Source organism: Falco cherrug, chromosome 11 (assembly GCF_023634085.1).
Source record: "Falco cherrug isolate bFalChe1 chromosome 11, bFalChe1.pri, whole genome shotgun sequence".
Taxonomy (NCBI): domain Eukaryota; kingdom Metazoa; phylum Chordata; class Aves; order Falconiformes; family Falconidae; genus Falco; species Falco cherrug.
The window spans coordinates 15993911-16021673 of NC_073707.1; the positions used below are offsets into that span (position 1 = coordinate 15993911).

Here is a 27763-nt window from a genome sequence, read left to right on the forward strand (position 1 = left end):
TGGGGACAGCTCTACTTATCACTGCTACAATTTATATCATCTATTACAGCAGCTTGTCCCCAGTACGTATCAGACAGCTGCAGGTCAGACCCAATCAATCACTATTCACACCAGTTGTACAGCAAACTCCTAGGAGCTCCCTCCATATCCACAGTTCATCTCTCTGGTATTACAGAGGTCATGGCTTTTACAAAGGGCAGACAATTCATTTTCATAGTTTCCACCGGCCCTGAAGTTGACTTTGAAAAGACAAAATCTACAGTGAACAGCCCTGCTGTTGATCGGTTTGACGAAGGACAAACCAGTGCAACTTTTAGGGATCAAAAAAAAAAAGAAACTACTTATGGTGGAAATAAACAAATCTTTCACAGTTTTTCTTGAGACTTATTGTCTGCATGCAACAATAAATACCTGCAGTTAAAAAAATAATAATCAATAACATTATATAAAGGCCCCAGTCTTGCAGTTCTCAGCCAACCAAAACTGCCATCTGGATTTAAAAAATTGTTCCAATTTATATTTACAGAGAATTTCTCTATTTGTATGAATAGTAAGAAAGAAAGAGTATAAAGATACAGTAGCAAAACACAGTGGTGGGATCAATACTGATTCAGACCAACCTGCTGAACCTGCAGACCATCATTCATCTACTCTCCACAGCCTATGTCACTTCAGGAGAAATTAGGGTAAAAGAAATACAACAGCAGCTCCACTCATTCCTATTTTCTGTCATTCTCTTTGCAGTCGGGCAGCTGCTGGGACTACATGGCCAAGGCATAGTGAGCAGAAAGCCTACCAGGTGCTTTGCCACTGAAGCTCGGACCCTTTACTCCACTGCTGCTTGGCAAATCTAGGGACAGATGGTCAGTTTTGGATAAAGCAACACTAACTCTGAAATCGCGCTTCAGCACGACAACAGACTACAGCTTCCTAACACAAATAAGGTTACAGGCTGCCTATGATATTGTCTCTAAGCAAAATACATCCATCCTATGATGCACCAGTTGTTCCATAGCATAAGATCAATGAGGTCTCACCACCCAAAAATTAACATATTGCTAACTATGACTGCAATACATATCTGGTAAAAATCTCAGAAGTCTGATGATTGTTCTCTATATAAACAATTACTCACACATTTTCCATTAACTAGGTGTTTCACAGCTCTGTAACAAGTAAATAATTAGTCTTAGCCATTTACCATCATCCTAACTTACAATTTTCTGTATCGTTACTCAAATTACTTAATCGAATAAACAGATCTTTTTAAGAACATAATAGTTCTTGATCATATCAAACTGAGTCGAATCAGTGCGTAATACTTTCTCCAGCACTTTCCAGTATCAGACAGAAAGGGAAGAATAAAGAAGCAGGGTCCGAACTGACAAAGCAATAGCCAAGACTGAAATAAACAGCCCACAAGGGAAGGTTTCTCTTCCCCAAACAGCAGGAACCAAATACTGCCAGACATTTCAAGAAAGCCCATGGGTTTAGAGTGCTCCCCCCTTTGCTTTGAGATATTGACAGAGATTTTCAAAAGAGCACAGACAGTAACACGTGTCGAGCATTTTAAGAAAAGCTGACCACTCTTTCAGTATCTAGAAATACAGACAGAAATTTGGCAAGAGAGACTGGTGTGTGCATTAACAAATGAGGAATTACTTGTCTTTTAAAATTCTGTAGCTTTCCCCATCTAGGCTGAAGCAAAAAAGTCAAAGTGCCCCTGTTCCTAGGGAGCCTGATACAATGCTGGTATGAGGCACAGTTGTACTTTTACTCACAGGATTAGATCCCTTGTGAAGTCTCTCCTAACAATCTGCTTTCCTACCAAAGCTGTTTTTATTTTGGTTAAATACTTCTAAATAGAAAATAACATGTATTTTAGGTTTAATTATGCATGAGCTTAAATATGACAGCACAATAGAGAGAAAACAGCGTTTTGCTTAACATAGAATTTCCTTTAGATTTACTCTATGCTAAAGATGTAGATATTTACAGTAAAAGCAAACACTGTATTATTTGTCCCCTATCATCTGGCTCTAGGCTTCCGCTCTTTTCCTCTGCTGCCTCTTCATCAAAACAAGTTGGGATCTCTTGTTGGGCCAAAACCAAGTAGAACATTCTTCAATTGCAGTGCAAACCCACAAGCATCATTTAAGTTCAAGCCATGTATGCAAAAAATCGAACCTGAACAGGCCAACCTAGCTGTTCCTCCGAGAGAATCTTACACACAAGAAAACATCTTGCTTCTACAAGAAACTCACCAACACCTCCGCCCCCCCAATAAAAAAAAAACCAACCAAATAGAAACAGAGGTTAGTCCCCACCTGAAAAACCAAGTACTATGGCAGACAATAGATTATAATTTGTCTTCATGTTTTGTCATTAGCAAGGTAAGATTTTTATTTTCATTTAAAAATGTAGATACAAAACAACTGCATCTTCTTTCTCACAAAAGCACCAAAGAGAGAGTATAAAACTCTCCACATTTAAAACAGCCACAGCAAGAACAAGGCAGTTCCTCCCATGGCAGCACGATCACACAATACGCACTAGTGAGTGGAAGCACAGACCTTCTGGGGATGAATCCGCTAACGCTCAGAAATGGCATTAATGCATCATATCGTAATGCTTGTCACAGCCTCAGGTTCCTAAGATCCCAAATTGTTCAGCAGTGCACACAGACAGCTTCCTATCTGCATGCATAAAGTGACACTATGCTATTCCAACAGGATATGATATACATATGTACTACAAAATAATTTCATTGAATTATTTATAACACTTTTCTTCTCAAAGAAGCATTTAGCAAGCGGTATCATTAAAATATAAACAGCAGCTGCCTACATGTCCCTGTATACCCCAAATCCAGAGTTTAGAAGAGGAGGTGATGAATAGTATTACCGAGGGAAACTGCAAGGGCAATTTATGAGGGAGCAGTGTAATTAATGGAAATGAGGCTCTAGCAGCCACACTCAGAGTGCTACTCTTGCAAAAAGACAGTTTTCCAATGAATGCAGTGATCATGACACTGTATCATTCACAGCAGTGTCATTAGGAGAGGTGTCTCCCAAATCGCACAGGGGAACACTGCCTTTACACCACCACACCTGCTACACTCCCACTCGCTTTGGAGAGCGGCTCCTGGCTACATAAACACAAAAGAACCACCAAATAAAGAGGAGAGCTATTCATGAAGCAACGTAACTTCACTACTTTCTGGCATCTGCCTGCTTTCCTGCCTGCCATTTGCTCTGCGTCCTTCCTTCCCTCCCAGGAAAGTGCAATCCTATCAATGGACAAGTGCCCCACCAGCACTGCCCCCATCCAGCTGGTGATGGAAATAGGTGTGAGCTGCATCTGCTCAGGACAGAGCATGGAGGCTATGAAAACCACAGCAAGTGGGAACTTAATATAGGGAAGGCTGGAAATGTGTGGAACAGAGCCACAACATGACCCCAAAAAAGCTCTTGCTGGATATGCAGCTGTTTCCAGGGCAGATTGCAAACCAGAGTACATCCTTCACAGGGAAACGCGATATTTCCATCTAAGGATACTCCCAGGCTCCTTAGAGCCACTCCAATGGAGTCAATCTGATCATAAACCAATGATTAGAATGAACACCGAGAGGCTTCACCAGACATTTTTAATTTAAGATATCGGGAAGAAATTGTAGAAGGTGAACAGAAGAAATTCCATGGAGTGGTCCAAAGAAAGTGCATCTCAGGGGTTGGTCATACTGTAGAGGATACCTGCCAGAAAGTCTAATAAAAACAGAGAAGCTGTGAGATCCCAGAAGAACTGCCACCTGTGCTCTCCTGGAGGTGGTCCAAGAGGATGACGGCATGGTACCACATGCCAAAGCAAAATCTACTCTCCGTTATATAAGGCTGCTGCACTTTGGAAAAACACATAACCAGCACGATTAGGTTTAGCAAGTGAGAACTTGAGAGAAGACAAAAATCACTTTGGCTACTACTTATAGATTGGGTTTGGACTTGCATTACAAACTATCTGGAAGAGATCAGGAAACCAAATATTTCTCTTTGATGTAGAGTACAAACTGCTCTGGAGTTTCTTTTTAAAAGGAAAACGGCCTTCTCCTTTTATGCTTTAGGCAAAGGAGACAATGTCCTTCACACATTCCAACACTTAAAACTCTTACATGACACAATGTCCGGTATAACCAAGACTTGAACTAATTAAATCAAGGATGCAACGACAAGAACAGGTTTCATCTTGCTTGTGTTCTTCTCCAATTCCAGCAACTAAGCTGTCACCTTCAGGCACCTACTTTTTTTGAAAGGAAAATGAACACATATACCGTAAAAAGAACAGAACAGAGATTTGTATCTAAGGGTGCTCTGCAACTGTGGAAAAGGAGATAAAGCTCTGGACTTTGCCAGATGGCACAATCATCACCTTAGGCCTGGAAAAATCCTGCAAGAACCAACAAAAGACTAACACAAATCCTTCCACATAGATGGATAAAAGTCACACACAGCAGCTTTCATAATACTTAAAAACTTTGACTTAGATACATACATGTACAGTCACTCTCCTTATGTAACCTGCTAGGAAATGCAAACTCTTGTAAATCCCAGTTTCTCCTACTTCATATGCACATCTCAGCAGAGGATTCTCAGATGAACAAAGCCCTAATCACACCTGAAGGACATTATCCCATGCATAGTACTGCTGGAAAACCAAACACCTATTCTGAAAACTCACTGAATTTCTGGTTAAAAGAAGCTATTTCTCTTTTCCAACAGGTGATCATCTTGAAGTTACTAAGAAATGACTAGGGGCTTTTTGGCTTTTTTTTGGTTTTGTTGTTTGTTTGTTTGTTTTTTAATTCAAAAGACAGACTGGTGTCCAACTTTTTGACAGCAAAGCAACAGACAGCAGGAACTCACCTAGGTCACAGAGCATATATGACCTTGGGCTTTCCAGTGCTCTGTGTCAGTCCACGTGAATTTACTGGGTGTTTTGGCAGCAGAGCACAGCAGTGCTCTTCCTCGCTCCCCTCAGAATGACCTCATGCAAAAAAGCAACAGCTGAAAGGAAAATGTGATCCTGACACTCTTGAACAAGAAAAGATGTAAAAGCTGGGTAGAATATCCAGGCCAGGGAGAAAACCAAGGGCAGAGTTGGGGCCCCTGGTACACACGTGAGGTAACTCCTGCTAGCGAATGCCACAGGGGAAAAACAAGCAGTCCTCTCTCCTCAGCAACAGTAGTAGTAATAATTTTCCAAAAACTTTATGAGTCCTATGGTATGGTCTTGCTTGATCTATCATAACCAAGATAAGCTAGCCAGTAAAAAAACTTGAAGCAACTGCAAAGTCCTGGCTCTGGTTCATGGCTTGAATACCAAGCTGTCATATGAACGTCTATCTGAAGTATTTCATACTGCCCCAAAGTTATTTCTAGCCATTGCCTAAGAGGAAGGTTGTCTGGGCTTTAACCTACTCTGAACTCAGTCATTGCATTTGTGAAGTGGAAGAAAAAAATAGAATTTTAACCTCTGGGACAGAGCACACAAAGCGGTAACGTGGCAGCCAGCACAGTCTCTTGCACACTGTTGTCTGCCTTTTGAAGCAATCCCCATTTTTAAATGATAAAACCTTTTTGACGTCTACTCCCTCACCTCCTTCTTCAGCTGCACAGTCCATGGCCACTTGCATTAAAGCACCTGGACTGAAATGTAAACCTGGAAAATTCACAGAGACCTACTGAAAAACTAAAAAAGAATTCATAAACCGTATTTTCAGTGTGGAAATCTGTGCAACTAGATGCCTGATACACCAGGTTTATGTACAGTGCAGTAGTATATCAATGCTATGTAGGGACATGTGGGACTACTAGAGCATCTCCCATAACACATGAGAGTGAAGTTGTGATGCAATACAGTGGTGTCAAGATCCAGGATAAATACTGTGTTTGTCCCTAATATTGCTGAGGCACCATTGTAACAGCCATGTTGCACCAAAGCCAAAAGGGGTTCAAAGGGATCAAAATCTATTCTGCTGGCTTATAAAGTCTTCTGGTATGATCAAGCCTATTTAGGAAGGAAAGGTCATGGTCATACACAGATGACACACTTGCTTGGACAAGTGAGATTAGCAAGTTAAGTGCAGAGAAGTTATTGTGCAAGGCATGTGCAATCTCTGTAGGCTGACAGAGGAGGAGAAGGAAGGGAAAATAACATTGTATACTAAAACAGAGCAACCAGCAACATCTGGAAATCCCAAGAGGTCAGATAAAGTTCTTACCATCACCAAAGCATTGGTACAGCTGTAGCATGAGTGTGACCTCCTTCCCAGCTCCCAGTGACACCCACAAAACATTTCTAACCACCACGGGCTGGCCTGTAGGGGAGGATGGTGAGGGTAAGCAGGACCACCCCAGGCAGAGGTGGCAGCAAAGACCCCAATACCAACCACCCACAACCTCCCTAGCTGCCCACGCTACTGCCATCTTCACTCAAATCAGACTAGAATAAAAGTGGCCGCGTACCCATCCTGTCTGCTGGGTGGTGTGCAGGGTGCTCACCCAGATAGCAAGAGATGGGGTTCACACACTGTTGAGCTATCTCCTGGCACCAGTTGGCAGAGCTCCTCAGTCACCAGGACATGGGCTGGAGCAGCACCTGGTCCTTCAGAGGTGCTTCTGGGGTCTCAGCACCTCTACCAGACCAGGGGCAGAGTATCAGACCTTTTGTTTGTTTAAAAAAGCCAAATCCAGAGTCACCAAAGTGTAACAGCTCAGCATTTTATAACCTACATATGTTAAATGCTAAAATGTAAATATATGTTTCTGTTGTGTACCTATCAGGCACTACCAATGGTAAAGAAGTGAAGGATTCCATCAGGTTACATGGATGGGGTACTAAAAATTCCCAAATGTTTGGCTTACCTTCCTGAATGCCTCTTTCAACCCCTAAAATCAGCACTGGAAATCAGGTTCAAGAACAGAAACTGAAGAGAAATTTGTCACACATTATCCCATGACAGTCCATTGCTACTTAGAAGGAAAATATGAAGTGTTTTCTTCATTTCTTAAGCTACAAATGAAGAATGGCTTCCCATCTTACACCTTTAATGGATAAACTATTTCTGCTGCACTGCTGTTAATCCTGTTTTATAGTTCTACTACCATGAAAAAGGAACATCACACTTCCAAAAATGATTGCAATTATCAGTTATTAAGGATGCAGTTCATAATGCAGTACAAATCCCTTATAAAATAATATAACTTCAGCCGATAATGTTTAATTTTATCTCAATTAAGCAACAGCCTAGAAAGTAATGGCCTTCTTTGCAACTTGAATACAAACCAGAAAGCACACAAAGATTCTGTTCTTGAAGTGTTTGTATACTAATCCCTACAGCAGTTAATGTCACAAGAAGATAGGCCCCAAGGGTACCTATATGCAGTACACAGTCACTTGTGAGATAAATTTACGTAACTTGAAAAGAATCAAAGATTCCTGAAAATAGCAAGTCAACAGAACATGCAATTGGCATTTGCAGTAAAAAAAGCCAACAAAACAAAACAGACTTAAGAAAGAATTCTGAAACTGAAATTTCAGTCTTGGTCTGATACAGCCTCCCATCACAGGATGCTGATATTTAAAAGACTGTTTAGAGAAAGTTGGAAGACGTCTGTGCCCAGTGCAAATCTGTAGCCGTGCAGATGTCAGTGAAGCTGCAATCACTTACCCCACCCGGGGCTGTGTGATCACCACCACGCACAATGTGAAACGCGGAAGCGACCTGCAGTGATCGCAGAGGGAGAAGACCAACTTCTTCCTCTTTTCAAAACCAGTCATTAAACTTAACAATGCTCTCTGCGGCAGGCATGCTCCAGAGGGAACTGTAATTCTTTCTTAGCTGCAGAGATATCCCATCTTCATTAGGAACTGGAGCTCTATCAAGTGCATTTATTCAGAAATATTGCTAAACTTCCTCTTCCAACAGCTGCCTTCACAGTTATATATGCAAAACAGTAGGCTGGATTTACCCATTAATCTCACAGAAGAGAATTAGATTGATGCCATGTAATTTGAATAGTAATTATATGAGCTAGAAAATGTTCACAGTAATAAAAATGGTTATAAACAATTCTAGATCCACAGAGTATGATGGATGATTTGTTATGACACTGAATAATGTTTTAAATATTGCATTGCTTAAATTCCAGCACACAGGACCCTATTCAAATTCAGGGTAACTTGAATTTGATTCACACTAGAGGTTTGCTTGACCCATAATATCTTAATATAAAAACGTGGATACAGCCAGTTGCCCACAAATGGTTTTGCTAACAAGGTCAATTAAATGTGATGTTTTATTCACATTTTGCTTGATTAAAAACCAGATCTTGGGCAAGCTACTGGGAGGTTTTGGTCCTGTAAGCACAACACAATTTCAAAGTGTCACAATGAATCTTGGAAGCCACATTAAAGCTGGATAAGAAAACTAGCACTGTCCAAACAGCAATAGGTTATATACCCTTATACCCAGCAATGGATGCAGCAGCTTGAACATCTGCCTCCAACAACACCACTCTTCATAACAGCACCTATTGGGAAACAAATATTCTAGCAACCCACCCAAATACCATTTTCAATGGATATTTTTAAACTTCAATCCACCTTTGGCAACCAGCTATTTTTTATGATTCCTACTACTATTTTTCTAAAGTAAAAATGATGGAAAGATGTTGGTTTATTTTTGTTGCTGCTTCACAGCTAATCAAATTTGATATTTATATTGTACTGGGATAATGAAATGTCAAGACGGATATTATAAAAACATTTCTGAAGATAGCAATTTAACCTTCAGCAAGTCAATATGATTCAATGGTGTCTACACACTTGCAAATAATTGTATTTTAGATCCTTGCAACCTGATGGAGAAATAGACCCTTCCATCTTAGGCTGCTGGGTCTGGAGTGCCACTCGGTGGCCAAATATAAACACACTTGTTGTAGAAGACACCTAACACTAGTCAAGAGGTCTTGTAGAGTCTATAGTTTAGAATATACTGGATTTGGAAACAATCATTTTGCAGTTGCTTATATGACAGCCTAACACAATAAGAAACATTTTTACTCCTCATATAAACTCTGACCATGGGACTCTGGTGGCAGTCAACATGCCCTTGGTGAACTGGAGAACCTCCAACTCTAAAAGCCTCTCATCTCTCGTGCAGAAAAAAAAAAAAAAAAAAAAAAAAAAAAGAGCAGCTTGAGAACCAGGCTGTAACAGACATGCACCAAGCACAGAGAAAGACCTGTAACCCACCCTCACCAGCAGGTAACTCCGCGTCTTGTAGCACTGGGGAGCTTGCATTCACTTAATTATTTCCAACTGAACAATCCGTTTCTTCTCTTAAGCTGATATGTCTGTTTTAAACCGAGAAGGAATCAGAAACTAAGATGGGCCAGGAAAACAGCAGCTTGTAAACCTGGGAGCATCTCATTACGGTACCACTGCTACACTACCATCACAGGAGAACAAATTATTATTTATTTACTTGCAGTACTTCACAACTCCAAGACAGAGGTGAACTTGCATCACTCCGATCTGGCCAGTCTTGAGGGCAAAGCACTCCCTGTACCACCAGAAAACCTCCACTTCCTCTTACTCAGCTGCCTCCCAGACACTGAGAGGGCAACAGGGATTTTTGTGTTCCTTCTTGGTTCTTTACAGAAGCAGCAGCCACGCAGGAGCACTCACATTCAGCACAGGCATCATGCAGCAGGCAGGTGGTGAACGAAAAGATAAGAGAAAATTAGTTTAGGCATGACCCACATCTTTGATTCTTCAGACAATAAGAAAAATTTCAAGTAACACTACGAACATTTGAGAACTGCCTTATAATCACCTGAGTTAGTTGCACTGTTCCTTTTCCTCTTGGATAGCACAATATATGGGAATTCTTAACTACAGAAATGAGATTTTATTATATCAACGTCAAACATCCACTATTATTCATATTTTTACTATGAAATTTCCAAATTGCTGGCCAGCCTCCCAGAACATTTTTACCTCTTGTTTTCTCTCAGGGGTAAAGGGCTCATGATAACATCTAACAAATCTAATCAGAGTGCACATTTATGATAAATATTATTATCTGAATAAATCCCAACCAAATCAAATTAGCTGATTATTCAGCCTTCTTCAATAACCCATGCACATTCGTTTAAAGAGATGAAAAAATACTAAGTTATTATGACTTGACATCAGACCGTGAACAACTGTCAAATACAGCACAAGGCAGGAAAAGACAATAAATTCTTAATTCAACAAGACATTAACTCATCCTGCATCAATCCACACCACTGGGCAAGCCTCCTGCCCTGACATGACTAATACATGGGCATCAGTCTAAAGGAAGAAGAAACTGCCTGTAAAGGCAGAAGTTGCTGCATGGGATACTTGTACCCATGTAGGAAAACCTCAGAGGGTCAGGAGCTACTGGACGGCATGTTTACACTGCTCATTTCAGCTGAGCCTGGGATACTGGAAATATTTGCAGTGATACAAAATAAAGTCACTACAACTGCGCTTGCTCTGTGGCAGCACAAATGTCTTTCCTTTTAAAAAGAAAAAAAAAAAACACAACACAAAACCAAACAAGGTAAAGTCATCAGAAAAAAACCCAAATTATTTTTGTAAGAAATGCGGGAGCTCACTGTTCCTTATGGTTTCATTGCACAAAGGGCCACAAGAGGCAGCTCTGGAATGCAGAAGGCTCTTTATAGCACAATTTTCTTAAACCAGAAGGTTAGAAACAGTGACAGTGTGCTGAAACCACATCATCCTTCCACAGAGGAGGTGCTATCAGAGCCCCAAAAGATGTCAACATTTCAACCACACCAGCTACAAAGCCATCATCTGGTTTTGCCCTCAAAGGTATCAAAAGCAGTACATTCCAAAAATCCCTGCGTCCTAATAAAAAATGTGGTCTGACCAGTGACCATCTGTAGGCAGCAGCATCCTGTGTTTTTCAGCACTTGAAAATGAAAAAAAAAAAAAAAAAAAAGAGGGGGACATGGTTTGCTGGGATCAGGTGAGCTACACACCTGAGATATGACATGTTCTACCACCACATTTCAGGGAGCCTGAAGTCCAACCAGTTTCGTGCTTGAGGAGGGCAGTGGTGGGCTATGACGAGCCCACAGAGCCCACTGCTGTGGGGACAGCAAGCTGTGCTGAACTGGTCAAGCGCCTAGCGAGTAGCAGCAAGCTGAATGCACCAGCTCCTTATGCTTTTCATATGATTTCAGCAAAGTGCTTAAGCACAGGAACCTACCACATACTCTTTGTAGAGTAGGAAAGTTACTTTTGTGAATTATTACAAACAGAAGGCTCTTGAAAGAGCTTACTCTCCAACAGGACTCCTTAAATATTTACATTCTGTGGGCTGATGTGCAGCAAGAAGTGCTTGCTGCTAAGGCTGCTCCAACCATGCTAGATGGAGAGCTTGCCACAGCACATGGCTGTACTGCGTCTGTCACAGCAGGGGCTCAGCTTCAGAAAACAAGCCGCTATGGTCTAGCTTCTGCCTAAACTGCCCCTCAAGGACATTTCCAAATATACCACCTGTATTTTTCCCTCCCAGGACACTGCTCAGCCACCATCTCAAATGTCTCTGAGCAGCTCCAACTGGGGACTGGATGCAACTTTACCCTCTGCATTGCAGCCTTCCCAAATCAGCAGAAATAATTCACTGCAACAGATAGATCTTAAGGGGGTTTTGTCTTCCCCCCCCCCCCCCCTCTAGGAACTGAAGTTGGCTGTCAAATGAAGCTGCTAACACAGCCCTTCCTCCCCTCCCAAATGCAATTACTATCTTGGTAAGCAAGAAACTGAAAATGAAGAAGGAATGAAACAGGAACATTTGAGTCACTTCTGTGACAGGACTGAAGCTTTTACTAATAGTGAAAGTGCAAAATGCACCTTCACCAGCTTGGGTTTTAGCTTTCCATTTGGAGAGAGCAGCAGACATTTACCAAAAGCAAAAAAAATCTTGAAAATTCACAATAGGTGGTTCCTGTTCTGAGACAGCTCTAGTTTATCATTTTTTTTTTCTTTATTGCTATTTAATGACTCATATCATGCGACTCTTTCCCCATTCCTAATGTCTGCTGCTGAAGTCTCCTCTAGAGAGATAGTACTTGGATGCCTGAGGGAAAGTCAGAGCGAAAGATAACTACAAAAAAATCACGGTCTGCACTGAAACAGATAAAACTTCCATTGCTGTGATTAGCTCATACGGTACAATATATGGGGAGATGGCCAGATTTCTTTACATGGGATGATAGTGTGAATCTTTCCATCAGATATATATGCAGACACATATGAAATAACTTCTTTGAAATCAGCTGAATTACTTTGGATTCACAGCCAGAAATCTAAGGTCTGAAATGAGCTTGCTCTGTGACTTGGCAGCTGGAAAATCCAACTGATTGTCAGAGAGAAGGTGCATCTTCTTTTGGTATAAAGCCAAGAACTGTAGGCAGAAAAAATCAAAACCAGATGTTATCGTAGCATAAAGACCCATTAGTTATTAAATAATTTAATGCACAATAACCTGTTAAACTAAAGCTGTAACTGTCACAAATGGTCCTACCCCTGTTTCATCATTACAGGTTATTTGATTCACTTTGGCTAAATATGAGCCATAAGGTAATTACTGCACAAGGTTGCCACTAAGCCCAGCTCTTCCCTCCTATACATTCCCTAAAGAACACACTGCAGTCCTAAACATTTTGGTATGGGCTGTTTTATATCACAGCAACTAATACAGTTGCCTCCTGCTCTCAAAACTTTAAGTAATAAATCTGTTTCCACAGATGTGCATTATCTCACTGCTGGCCAACATCCCTGACAGCACAGGTAAGTGAAGATGTTTTATACAGTACATAAAATGGGAAATCAGAGATCTATCCTGTGGAAATCAATACAAGCCACATGATTTCATAACTAGGCTTGCAGAGATTCCTCGGGGATTTCCCTGGAGAGTTATGGCTAAGAATTTAAAAACTGAGGATAGTGTAAAACCAACACTAGGGCATTTTCCAAGTGGGCAGATAACTTAATTCGGACCATAACATTGCTTTGACTCAGTAAAACATACATTACAACTAAATAACAATGGAACCTCTTTTTGAAATAAGCCTGGCTCATGGTCTTTGACCAGCTCTACACAGCTTTTGACACCCAGTCAAGAAAACTGCTATGAGCACATCACATCCTCCCCTCCTGCCCACCAGCACCAACCCTGCAGCCCTGCACCTGGGTACCTCACTGCACTGCCCTTCAATGCACGCTCTGCAGCACAGCATCCCTCCTGCACTGGCTGGATATCCACAAATCCGGCTGCAAGGTACTCACTAGTAGATGACAGTGCAGTCACATCCTCTGTGCTCTCCCTGCCTTGTGCAACAGGGCAGAGGGGGATTTCCCCAGGTGGCAACCTACAGAAAAACTGGAAGGACAACTGCATACCAGCAACTGCATGCTGAAAGCAGCTCCGCAGAAAGTGGTAGAGAATATTTAATATGTTTTCTATCTTCCTCGTGAGACTGCAGAAGTTGCACCAAAAAAATCTCTGGCTCCCACTGAGAGTAACCAACTGCTCAATAGATAATGCCTTTAGAAAGAACTGCATAGAAATAGGAATATATTCTGCCACGGTCTGTGGCTGAGGCAGCAGACTGCCAGCCCGTTCATTTGCGGGCTTGATGAACTGCTATAGGAAATGCACTGCAGAGGTGAGCCCCAGGCTTCCCCCCTCTTCTCCAGGGCAGCGTGAAGCGGTGGGGTGCTGGGACAAATCAGCTTGCAAGGACCACAGCCAGACCACATGCACTGGATTCCGGATGCTCCATTCACACCTGCTCCCCATGCAATACTGAAAGCGGATTTGACATAGAAATCTGCTGGGATTAAGATTCTTCCTACACTCTCCTACTGGACATTTTAAAATCTGGTTTGGTTTGACTGTAGTTTGACTACTTCCCCGCTGCCTGCTGTGACTCCCTATCCACAGCATTGACTGCACAGAAGTAGGCATAGACAGAGAAGAAAGTGTGTCCAGTCCCCAAGCAGCAGCTGATGCTGCTTGGCCCAAACAGCCAGCTGAAGCTCTACACCCCCTTGATGCTCTGCCCTTGCCATGCAAAGCCTCCAACAGTATAATTAAAGGATTCCTCAGCTAAGCAGGAAAGCAATTTATCCTTGCAATTATCAGAATGCCTCACCGGTCCTTCAGGCACCCTTCAAGCAGTACTGGATTTGCTCTGACAGAAAGAGTAATTGATTCCACTCGGGTAAAGGTGGAAAATTCAGAGACATGTTAGACTGCAGTTAACACAGCAGAGATGGGGTGCCCTCAGGAACACCCTCAGTCCTCCCTGGCTCCAGGGACAAAACCATCAATGCTTTGCTGTTAAGCTGCTGGAGATGAGCTCCTTGAAGTGTATGTCTTTCATCACGGATGCCTATTTGATAACCATCAGTCCCTAACGTAAATAACAGATTTCCATTTCAATTGATAAGCGTAATTTAGTGTGCATCAAAAGGACCTCTATTGGTAGAAGGGATTAGAAAACCAGGAGTTGACTCAAGAATGCTTTGAAGCTTCTCCCTGATGAATTTCTTCTCCCAAATCTCCATCACTTGCTTATTTCAATCTCTATAAACAACATTATTTTATCCACCAAAGTTTGCAAATTCAGGTAACTTTGGTAGCACCGCTCCTTAGATGGGGAACGCAGGCCCATGGTTAAATAATGTTTTGCCAATTTTGTAATGTCATTAAGAACCAAGGAAAACATTTGTGTTTGCCATGACTTTGATGTGAAATCTATTTAAATTAGGAAGTTTAGGTTGAGCTTGGAGCAAAATTAAAAACCCCACATGGGACACAACCACATAGGAAAGCAAACTCAATGAGCTTTGCAGAAATCATTATAGCGATCCAAGCAAAAAAAAATATTGTTAACTTTCTGTAAGAATGGCTAAATTACAAAGACAACAGTGAAACATTATAGTCAAAACACGTAATCATAAAAGAATTTAGGATTTTTCCTTGAGGCCGCTGCAGCCCAGGCCCCTAGTGGGTCTGTGCACAGAATTTCTATTGTCTTCAGCAGACTTTTGTATGGAAGAATCACTAACTAAAGGACGATCCTAATAAGGCCAATCCTTTAATCCAAACCAATTCATTACTTTATGTACTGGTATAAAGTACAAGGACATTTTCATAACAAATTTGACACCAAATTAATGGGGGGGGGGGGGGGGGGAGGAGGGAGACCAAACAAACCCACAGTAAACTTGCTAATAGAAAATGGAAAGGGTTCCATAAAAGTGTTTTCATGCTACTGAAACAAGTTTAAAACGTTTATACATATATACATACATATACACAAATACACTTTTTTTTTTTTTTTTTCAAAAAGTCTTCAAAACAAAGCATTACAACAAATTTTCTCAACCATGAGAATCAGAAAGGGTACCTAAAATTGTTATCAAAAGACAAACTAATTTTTTTAGAAATACAAAACAATAAGTAAATATTTGTTTAGGAAAAAAAAATACTTCTTCTTCCCAAATGCAGCTTATCTGCTAAATATTCATATTTCTACTTTTCATTTTCCTGAATCTGTTAGAAAGACAGCCTACCTCCTTTTCTAACCCAGTAAGCAAGAAAGCCATCTGGCCATATGTGGCAATACCTACTCTGATAACAGAAACCATATTCCTCTTCATTTTGAAACGCAACATTAAAAAAATAAACTGCCATACCCTTACTGTGCACTGCAGGACACCTCCAGTTGTCTCTACTTGTCACCTCTGCAAGGGTGACCCAAAGAACAGATCTTTCTGCCCCACCACTACAAAGATACTGGGAAGATGTGTTCATCTTAGCCCACACAGAGTGAACAGATTTGTGGCATTATAGTTATGGTAGCTTTGAATCTCTGGATGGGTTTTGATATTTTCTGAGACAGGAGAATGTTAAAATTAAATATGAATTATTCTCAGTATTTTGTTTAGGAATCACTCCATAAATAAGGCAAAATTACAGTCAAACCAACTAAGGTTTATTCATTTCGACAGCCCAATAGTATCACCCCAGTGCTTTGGGATAAAGCAATTCCACCATTGTGATCCATGGGCACGCTTAAGCCACAACTTGGGGAAATGAAACAAGAAAGGAAAAAGAAAGAAAAGAAAGGGGAAAAAAAAAAAAAAAAAGACTTCTAAATGTGGTTGCAATTGGTTACCATGATCCAAAACTGCATGCCAAAGAACACAGAGAACTGACAGCTCATGTTCACAACCTGCATTTCCAGCAGCCAGAACATGTTGAAATAGAAATAATACAGGGCACCCTAAAAGAAGCTATTTTGCAGGTTTGCATTAGCATACATTCATGCAGCCTGCAAACACCACCTCTCCTGGGTATATGATGGCCATGTGTCTTGCAAAGCAAAAATCCTCAGCAAGAGAAAATGGAAGAAAAGGTCCAAGAATAGGCATGGATGCTCTCTCCATCGGTAGCTCTCACTATGTCCAGAGCGTCACAGGCATACTCCTATCCTTAGATATACAAAGGAGTAACATGGAGAGAGTAAGCACATACGCAACACAGACCCAGATGTAAAAATAGTTAGTCGAAATCATAATTCTTCTAAAAATACCACTATAAAAATAAATCTGTTTTATTTTGAGCATTATTAAAACATAATGTAGTGCAAGATAAAGCAAATTAGAAGGAAATCATGGAAAGTTCAGAATCTAGAAATAGCATTGTAATTCCATGCCGGATTTTGATTCAGTTACTGCCCTGGCACAACTCCAGGTTTACACCAGCCTGTCAGACTACAATTTGCCAGCATATATGTGAAATCTTCCTCTGAGTCAGTGCAAAGAAACTCTACAAAAAGCCTGAAGAACTCCAAGAATCTCTGTACAACAAGAGACGCACAAAGGGGAGTCCAAGAATGCTAAGCAAAAATATTTTGCTTTGTCCAAGTATGCACATGTGGAAAAAGTGCCTCTGAAACAACTGCAGTTTGCAAAACATCAGCACAGAAGTGCTGAAATTACCTCTCCACCCGAAAGCGAAGTGTTTGCAGCTGCTGCCATACCCTGTTCTGGTCGGTTGGAAACCTGCGTGCTGCACTCCCTCCTCCTCTCCTAAACTTGGAGAGGAGGAAGAAGATAGAGCCATGACCTTTCTGTTTGCTTTTGCCTTTTCAGAGCGCAGTACACCAACTACAGTCTTTCTAAAAAAACAGAGCTGCATGTCAAAAACGCAAACCTCCTATTCTTGACAAACAATTGCTTCCAGTCCATGGCATGGAAGACTGCCTCCTACTTATTAAAGCAGCTCCATAAAGAAAGCTGTATTTTAATCAGCATTTTCTGCCCAGACAATATTTCTCACTGAGCACTGTTTTCCCCTAGGAAACTGTCCTGCAAGAGCTACCAAAAATTAAGTGTTTTAAAACCAGAGGTTTTCAGGACCATGAGATATGATCTCAAAAACCTCCTGCTTCTGGCTCCACAGTCTGTTTGGGTGCCAGCCTTAGCAACAGCAGGGTTCAGCAAAGGGCAGGGACAGACATGGAGACAAACAGCTCAGCCCTCCTAGCTGGCGTGTGCTGGGAAGAAATACCTCAAAGTTCTCAGCAAAGCCCACAGCAGCAGCAGCCCTCAGCCATGGACTGAAGACTGGCAGCCCCAGCCTCTCTGCGCTGTGTCACTGCAGGACAGTCTCACCCCCTGGTATCACAGGCCTGTGATTCTGCAGTAAATGAATGATGCCTCATACAAATTTGGAAGACTGTGATCTTTCTCTTGCTTGCTGGTTTGCATGTCCAGAAACAGTAAAGGGTACTTTTCACACCTCTGCTCTCAATCTGAAAGCAACACAGTGGAGAAGGGACAAGCTCCAAAGCAGAGGGGCTAGCAGCCGTTATAACCAAACAAGCAGTCTGTAAGAGTACAGGGGCCAACCGAAGCTCAGCAGGCATGTCAGACATAAAGCACATATTCTGCTCAGCTCCAGCCCCTTCACGCCGTACCCCAACCCATGCCCATGAAAGTCGACAGGAAAAACATGACAGTGTGGGTGACCTTGCTGACCATGCCTTGTTATTTTGTTCATGACAGCTATCTATAATTCAACACGTGCAGATGACAGCAAATCAGGAAACACAGCACAAGAGAAAAGTAAAGGACATTTCCTCAATTAAGACAGATGTGTGTAATAACAGCACTAACAAGAGGAGACTGTATATAAGCACTCCCGGTTAACAGACTTCTCTGTGAACTCCTTCCTGCCCCTGTTCGTATTTCTGTGAGACAGGAATACAAAATTATTCTGAAGGAAACAGTCGCCCCAAAATGATGATGGCTGATTAGTCATCACATAGCTGCACAGCCCTTCCCCTCCAAGCGGACACTCAAAAGCTTCTCTCCTCCTGTTTTGCGTTGTGTCTAAAGCACATGCACAACAGGTTCATACTTAGGTAGAAAGAATTGCTTTTTTTGGCAGTCTCTTAACTTGCTTCTATAACATCCTACATGTTTTACAGTTTCCCTTGTTCTTTCATCCTTCAGATCATCGTCAGCTTGGCTCGTTGCTGTGCTGCTTCAGCTAAAGGAGGGGAAGAGAGTGGAGGAGGAGGAGGAGGGTCTGGTTTTGGCTCCAGTTCACCTTCCCAGAGCAAAAAGCCTGAGAACAGTTTGAGTCCTGCTGCAGTATGTGCTGTGGAGTTGAGGCCACAGGAGTCCCAGGAAAACAAGCTCTTCCCAGATCAGCTTGGCAACTCAGCAGCAACACGCATCATTAAAATCCCCACATCTTTCTACGTAATCAGTAGAGATGTATCTACCTGTACGACCCTCATCTGGGGTCTCATGTTAAGAAGCGTATTATTGTCTGAATGGCTGGGAGCAAAAAGGCATTGTCATGTGGTTTACTTACCTTAAAACTCCTGTAATTATTGCTGCCACAACCTACTCAAAAAACACGCAGCACTGACTGCAAGAGAGAATAACACAGTGATATCCCTGGTTCACAAGTCCTACAGAGACACCCGTCACTGAAGTCTACAGCCCACATCCATGAAGGATCTTCTTCCCTTGCCTAATTTCCAGAGTTCTTGAAACTGCGTTACTGAACTCGTACACGGGACAAAGAGCTATGCTCGCATGTGCAGAGTAAAACCTTATTAAATCATTAGTCACACAGAGCCTTAGGACAGGGCAGAACAACATAACTAAGTTATCTGTAGCTGTTTCATAAGTGGACACTGACTGTGATCCAAAGATGATGCTTTGGGTCAATGCTGGATGGCCGATTTCTTCTGTGCACCCCACAAGGGCCACCCTCGTGTCAAATGCAGCCCCACAGCAGCACATGAGAACAGTCCCACCATGTCCCACCCAAGGGGCTGCGACTGTCCCCCCTCCACCTGCCCATGTTCAGCTGGGCCATATGGGCCAGGTGTGACAGTGACTGGGGCTGAAGCCACAAGGACTGTTTTAAATGTACTTGTTACTCGTGGCCAGTGTATCTTTACTTCTGTCATCTGTATGGAATTATTGCCCCTTTCAAACTGAAACTTAGTACATTTTATTTCAAGATGACTTTACAAGTCCTTCTATGTGATACTCATTTCAACAGCACTCTAATATTGCACAACAGTCATATGATCCAGTGTGTGTGTTTTATGAGACAGACATGACACATGAAAATTAAAACCAGGTTCCTTGTCTGGAATACAGAAAGGAACTGCAGGGGAAAAAAAGAAAAAACAATGAGAACGCGTGCCCAGAGATCAGGGTGGAGGGAAAAGGGGAGGAAAAAACAGGATGAGACATCAGAGTCATTTCATTCTGCCCAGAGTGAAAACAGCTTTCATCAGTATGAAAGACAATTAATTTGCATAAATTTACTGCAGAATACAATTGAACTGTGCTCCTGCATCTCAGGACTGGCACTGTAAATACGGATTGCTATGCCTATGGCCCAGTCATTTATCAATAATTTACAATATTCCCTTCTACAAGCAAACTTTAAAATTGCCCTTGTACTGCAAATGACATTTTCTGTAGATACTACATCCAAAGAGAAATACAGAGAATCTGGTTTTAAACGCATAGGATTTCATGTTTGTTTTGTAACCCAAGATCTAAGCACCTAGTAAGAACCTGGAAGTATTTCCTGTGGTTGGCAGTATCCTTCTAAACGTTCTGCGTAACATGGCGGGTTCAGAGGCATTTCAAGTATCGCAGCCCTGATCTGAATGCGCCACTCATTCAGACTCACCCTTCAGATTGCATGACTGAACCATTAATAAGACTGCCAGCAGGTACAGTCATTTTGATCTGTTTAACTTTGAATGTATTTGTATTGCCATGTATGCATCATATATTACACTCGGAACAGCACAGGCAGAGCAGGACACCTCCACCTGAGGAACAGTGTGTAGCAGATGTTGTCTATAAGCTTTTGCAGAGGTCACAGCTGGAAAAATCCCTTTCACTTTGTCTGGCCTGATGTTACTGGCTGAGACAAAGAGGCTCCCTCTTCCAACCAAGCGTACTTCCTTGGTTAGAGAGTTATAAAATTGGGTCATTTTACAAGTTAGGTAACACCGCAGGTGTTATATTTACAGTTACATGAGCACAAACAGAAAGACCTGAGGTAATCAAATCTCATGCTTGAAGGATCCATAACATGGTCACCAGCTGAGATCAGGCACAAACTACTTCATCCCACACCCTTTTAGGCAGTAACAATTGACCAGGTGCAGGCACTGTCTTCTTGTTTACTTCTCCATCTCTCCTTCTTCAAGGCATCCACTGCTGGAGGTCAAATACAGAACAAGATGACAATCCAGGTCTATTTGTTTTACCCTATATAAGTAAGGTGTGGATGAGACAAATATTTCAGCACATGCAGACAGTGGGGAGGCACGCCTGGACTAGCCAAAATGCTTGTACTTCTCCATACATCTCAAATACATACCACAGGATGACATGAAACTAAAAGCATTCCTCCAAATGTGAATGATCCTTCACTTCCCCTGCCTCTCTCACTGGTAATACCACTAGAGATAGTAACATTCTTTAGGTAAATATATGTTGTGTTGTATGGAGATAGACTGTTTCTCAAATGAGTTCACCTCTGTGGGTTTTTTGGAACATACAATTTTAAATTAATACCACCACATCCATATGCATTTTATGACGGCCTGCCTTTAAAAAATATTTTTAAACATAGATGTTGATTTTATGGGGAACTGAATGCCAAGAAGCAAGTAAGTATAAAAACATATAACAAAAGAACAAAAACATTTCTTTAGAGTGAGAAAAGCAATTGGACACAAACTCCTAAGTCATTTTTAGAACTTCTGTTCTACAGACTACTTAGGACATGCAATACACAGAACACCAACAGGCTGTGTCCGCATATGCAGTTACTCCAACCATGGTTGCGAGTTTCCATTAGTGAACAACTAATACGGTGCCTGTTGGGCTACTTTGCATATACAAGTATCAAAAAATAAACAAGTATCACACGAAATAGCTGATCACTGTGAATTTTCAAATTTCTTTATCTGCTTTGCAGCTTCTTTTGTTAATAGCTTTAATGAGCAATTTATCTTTCTTTCTTCTAATACTTGTGTATTGACAAAATGCCAAGGTCAGCATCTGCTTGTCAAAGGTATGCTATTTAATGGATAGAAAAGGAAAAAATAAGCAGGAGTCATAAAATGCAATAGTACCCTTCAGCCAAATCTAACTACCCGTATCAGAGGAAGATTAATCCTGAACTTCAAACAGGACTAAAATTTGTATCTAAAACTACAATTTAAAAAGCAGCTTCCAGACAGTGAGAGAACGGCAGAACTGACTGTATGAACAGGAAATAATGTAAGTAAATTGACTTAATTGAATATGCATTCATTGATAATCAAGATCGCCACTAAACTGCTTGCTCCATACTCTCCACTGCTGCTAGCGCAGACTATCGCAGAATGACACAGCCTGTTTTTTCTTATCCCAGAAGAGCAATCAATCTCTATTCAATCTAAAGAAAATGACAGAGGAAAAAAAGGGCAATAACCGATTTTCTTCATGGCACTCTGCAAAGAGGAACAAAAGCGCCCCAAGATAGTATTATTTCTGTGGGCTTCAAAAGAAAAAAGGAAGGAAAATGATCCTTATAATATTCATAATGTATTTTCATTTTTAATGAATTCTCCAAAAGATTGATTTAAATAATTTTCCAATTTATTTTGTTGTTTCTTTAAAGGACTGTTTATAAATGTGAAAGTAACATCTCCAGCCAATGCTGCTTGTCTAAGACAAATCCATACTGCTCACAGTCCTGTAAGACTGCCTTGATCTGCTTTGAGACAGGTGCCCATTTTAGTTGTCTTGAAGGATGCTAAAAATATCACATAGTAAACTGGCATTGTTCTTGTGTGCATACAACCTTTTGCATGTATATCTTACCCCCAGAAAATACATGAAACTTGATCAAGTTTTGTGCTTAAATGTAGGCAAAGTTAACTGTAACAGTGTCTATCATTTATAAAAAAGAAAAGGGGGGGAGAGGGATGGGGGGAGGACAACAATGTCTACTTCTTTCATCCCTCCATATTGAAGTGAACCAGGCAAATCAATTTTGATTCACCAAAACTTTGGTAAAATCAAATAACTTCATTTATCATCACAAGGAAACCATGAGGATTTACTCATGGTACCAATACCAGACTGTACTGCTGTATCAGCATAAACACTCTCCTAGTTTTTCTGTATAGCCTCTAGAAAATAATTCAGAGGTGGACAGTATTACATGGCTAGGGTCTGTATTTTCAATGTAAAATCTGAAATCTAAAGTGAAGCTGCCTGCCCTTACCAAGAAGTGCTCAGAACGGAAGATTTACAGGGATACACTTTTAATGATGTAAAATCTGAAACTACCCTCACACCCATCTCCTCCCCGAACGCATTCACTGGGTGTGCAAGGTAACTGCACACAGGGACAAGCCAGGGCTATAGGCATTACTCACACTTTAAGAGGACCAGGACAGCAGTGACCAATGCTATCTTACCCTTCTTTTATGTTTAGAAGGGGAAGAATGAAACACTGGATTAAGTTAATATATATTATCTGAGAGGAATGCATGGCTTTTTTGGAGGTTTCATTTTCTGCTAAAGATCCTTGCCTTTTACAACTGGGAATAGCAGCCTGAGCCATAGCTTTTTTAAGATGGTGAATAAGCTTCTTAAATATCTTATATACATGTTGATTATGTCAAACTGTTCCAGACATGAAAAGACCATGGCTTGCTTTGTGCTATACATCGATGGCCACAATCATTTATATGATCTGGACACTTGGCAAAAGAAATACAAAACAGATTTCACTATGGTAGAGTATGAACAATGTGTCTCCTGTATTACACAACATGTAGGGTGTTTTTTCATGTAACACTCCTCTGATCTCGGAGCAACTTAAAGCAGTGGTTTATACTGAAGTGGTAGAGTATCAGAGCAATTCTACAGGTTTAGTTGTTGCTGTGGAATTGTACTGCTATAAAATGAACAGGGAATTTGCTTATGAATATCCAGCATTCTATTAAAAACATCTTTTCATACCCATCTATTCAGGCAGCACTTCTACCATCACCTGACACATGCACCTAACACGTTTCATGTTATTGAGCTCATCAGCTTTGGGAGAATCAATTAGAAAGATAGCCCTGAGACACGAACCAACACACCAGCTTAACCAAACCTCAGGGTTAAACCATGGAGCATCTCCAGCTCATTCAGAGTGATGATCTTCATTTATACCATCAGTCATACCTTCTGTCAGCTGGAAATACAGAAACACCATTCATATCTTAAGGCTGCAGGCAGGCATTACTACAGGATAATTTGTCTATATACTGTCCAATTTCAACAGGAGCATAAGATACTAGGGAACTAGGCATTTTTTTCTATTAATTTTCTGCTCTCTTTAAAATAATCTTCTGGGGGAAGGGGAGGGAAGTAAAATTCCTGCTTATCACCCTTGAATCTTTTAGAGAAAGGCCCCGCACTTTTGGAATTACATTTCTGACACCTCCCTCTCAACTACAGCCTGCAGTCTCTCACACTTCCTCCTCACCTCACGCATGATGGCGACAGACAACCCAAGCACCAGAAAGTTGTACAGCAAGGTACCGAGCTCTCATCCAAGGCTTATCCATGCCACTGAGGAACTACTGAGTTAGCCACATATTTGCCTGTCTTAATTGCACTTTCTTGGCCTTTACAGACTACTATGGAAAACAGACTGCAGACCATTTTAAGTGGGTACAAACTTCAGAGAAAGTAGTGAAAACTATTTGCTCATTTCACACACAGGGTCGAATTTGGCACTCCTGCATTTCTGCATAGTCATGCTCTTAGAAGAAGAAAGCATGTATTTAAAAAAAAAATCCAGTCTCTTTTTTCTTGAGAAGGCAAGGCTTCCTTTCATGTACTGGGAAATGTCATTCTTTGTCTGTGCAATTATCCAAGTACATCAACAATGCACTTGAAGTAGAGAAGTCAATTAATATACAAATTACTTAATCCTTTATAGTTGTCCTTCATGTAATAAACAATCTTATTTCTATCCCATACACTGTTTAAAGGCATTGCTTCATGAATGATGTTCTAAAACACACCACCATAACCATTGCCATAACTCTTCGGTTGTATTTTAGATTCCTTTCTGAGTGAAGGTAGTGCTGTCTTGCAAAGACAGATAGGACAGGACAGAATTGATTCATCGTGTAGCTATGGATTAGTCACTTAAACCTCCCCAATTTCCACTCTGCCCATGTGCAGCTCTGCAGAGGACTGTTACGAGGATTAACTAAGTGACACTAAAAGGCTTTGAGACCTGCTCAGTAAAAATTATTTCTATAAAAGTGCATATGCATAAAGTGCTAATTGATGCCAGCTGGCCTTTCATCCTGGGCAGCAAAACCAGCTTCTTACCACATACATCTTCTTTAGTGGGCACAGCAGCATATTTTTTATTTTCAAATTCCTGGGGTTTGCCTTAAAACATACAAACCATTTGATTTTCGGGAATACTACCATTAGATTGATGCAGCAATGTATTTCAGTGATTACCTTGATTAACCCTGCACAGGCAAGAAGTGTAAACACTGTAACCCCCTTCAAACTGAGAAATGAGCCCCATTTGCAGTGTACAGCTCTATATTCAGCAATTTGCATCTTAAGAGTGTCTGTAGCGTCCTTTTCATTTCCTACACAAGCCTGATTATCGAGTCACAATAGCCCTTGAAATGAAGGAGAAAGCTGCTGTTCCTGGACTGGCCTTATATGATGCAGCAGTATCAAATTAAGACATATAAGTAATCATTTTTCTTTTGATTTTCCCTCTGTGGTGCAAACAAATGACTATATTTTCTGGAGCCCCTCCCTCAGCTGCAGAAACTTGGATGCGCTCCACCTGCTTATGTTTGCTGATAGACGCCAGAGGAATTTTCACTTCATCTGTTTCACAGATGCTCAGACTCTTTTCTCAAGACACGTCATACAAAAATGTCTCCAAAATAATTAGCAGGATTTCAGTCGGCATGACTGTGATGGCTGCACGTAAGGTAAAGCTCAGACAGCTCTTAAGAAATTGCAGCTCTGGAATGAGTGTCTGGGACCTTAACAGCACTCATTTAAATTTTCCTGCATGACACATTGATAGTTTCCATATAGTCAAAAGGGCAAAGGGGGTGGTATGCAGAAAGCTGCTACAAGGTGAGAAACATCACACACTTCTATAACCTCTGGCGCTCATACTGACATGAAGGTAATTGCTAACGGAAAGAAAACATGCAACCTAATTCAAAGGGGGGGGGGGGGGGGAATATTACAGAAGGATCTCTGTAACCATAACCTCTATGTCTCACTCTAAAATAAAATTCACCACTTTAGTGAGGAGCTAACTGGAATAAAAATAATCTTACTGTGTTGCAAAGTAGTATTTTAATATTTAATTGAAAGATACACCTCCCTTGGCCATTTGCCTTGCAGCACAGATGTCAAGCAGGGCTCTTGACCATCACAAGCCTGCCCCTACCTCGCTGCTCTCCATCCGTCCCCAGCAAGGCAGCCATCAGCCATGCCATGCTGAGTCACATGGCAGAAGATAACGACTTGACTGCAAAACAAGGGCACACTAACAAATTTACAGAGACAGCAAGAATGCCTCATGATTGTTCACAAGGCTCACGCTACAAAGCCCAGGGGCTAAATTACCTAAACTTCTCTCCTCTGGTTTCACAACAGACTTTCACAGAGTCCTCCAGTGTCAGTGGAGAACTCAAATTGAAACTCTTTTGTCCAAAATGATAGGAACTTAATTCCCACTGCATAAACACTTGATAAGAGTATTTCACACAGGCACAAGTTACCAATGTCTGATTTCAGGCCTACAGTAACACATAAGCCTACTCAAAAGGGCCAAGAAGGGGGATTAAGGAAAGGGATGGCTGCTCAGGCCTCCCCTCCACCTAGACACCTCAGCAGGCTTTCGTTTGGTTGTTGGTTTTTGGGGTTTAGTTGGGTTTTGTTTGGGTTTTGGATGTGTGGTTTTGTTGTGGGTTGGTTTGGTTTTTTTTTTTTGGGGGGGGGGGGGCAGGTAGGAAGGGTTTACTGCTGTTGACTTAAGTTATCAAGACAAGAGAGGCTGCAGAAAAGCTGCAGGTGCTCATACCACAGCCCCTGGGCACAGGCAGCTACCCATTTTGAGGACAGTGAGACATTTTGGAGAACACAGGAGCCTCAGGCCTTGTCTCATACCAGCCCTGGCTCCTTGCTGTGGGGCACAGCGAGGCCCTGGGGAAACCTGGGTCAGAGCACAGAGGCCAGCATGGGTCTTCAGCCTCATCCCCCTCCACACCCAGGTGGCAGGAGGGACCACCCTAAAAGATGGGGCCACCTTAAGGTGGAGAACACACAAAAACCACCCTGCTCCGCTTGAGAGGGCCAGCAGCCATGGAGACGCAGGACACCACAGCAGCACCACCCCTCCGCCCCGCCTGCCCAGCTCTGAGGCAGACCCCAGCGAAGGGCCTTGGGTGTGCCAGGCCAGGGGCAGGCCCATCCCTGACAGGTGGTGTGAGCACCCCAGCAATGCGCAAAGAGGTCCTGAACCTGGGCTCTGTCTGATTTCCATTTATTTATTTACCTATTTAAACCCAGGCTCACTCACTTGTGACACTACCACACAGAGAACCTGAAAAGCTGACACAAATCCATCTCCTGAGCATGACCAGGCCACAGAAACCCCACCATGTCTTTCTTGCCAGCTTTTATTAGGTCCACCCCCTCAAAAAATAAGTGCATCACACCAGCATCAGACAGTGTGGTGTGAAGCCAGGGCCGGTCCCGCTGGGGCCAGGCGGGAGATCATGGAGCACGTTCCTGGGGTGCTGTGATGGCTCAGAGGCACCTGCACTGCGAGGCCATGCAGCACCACCCTGCCCAGTAACGCCCAGCAGCTGCTGGCCTGCAATTCGGGCCCCTTGCTCCGACGGTGGCACACCCAGGACTGATGCCACTTGTCCCCACGCTCAGGGGCTGCTGCAGGGTGGGACAGGCAGGACTTCAGGGGCAACCCACACCCATGGGCACAGTGGCATGGAGCTGCTGA

At 41.9% G+C, this 27763-nt stretch overlaps 1 protein-coding gene across 3 annotated transcripts in view; it reads right to left on the reverse strand.

Moving 5' to 3' along the window:
• Positions 1-27763, reverse strand: part of PID1 (phosphotyrosine interaction domain containing 1) — a 91189-nt gene that overhangs the window by 14223 nt on the left and 49203 nt on the right. For 2 of the 3 annotated variants that reach the window (XM_055724000.1, XM_055724001.1), the window contains exon 3: positions 6275-6370. The exons of the other annotated variant lie outside the window; for it this stretch is intronic. In XM_055724000.1, coding sequence (XP_055579975.1) covers positions 6275-6370 — 96 coding nt within the window. The remainder of the gene's footprint in view (positions 1-6274; positions 6371-27763) is intronic. 3 annotated transcript variants of the gene reach the window in all.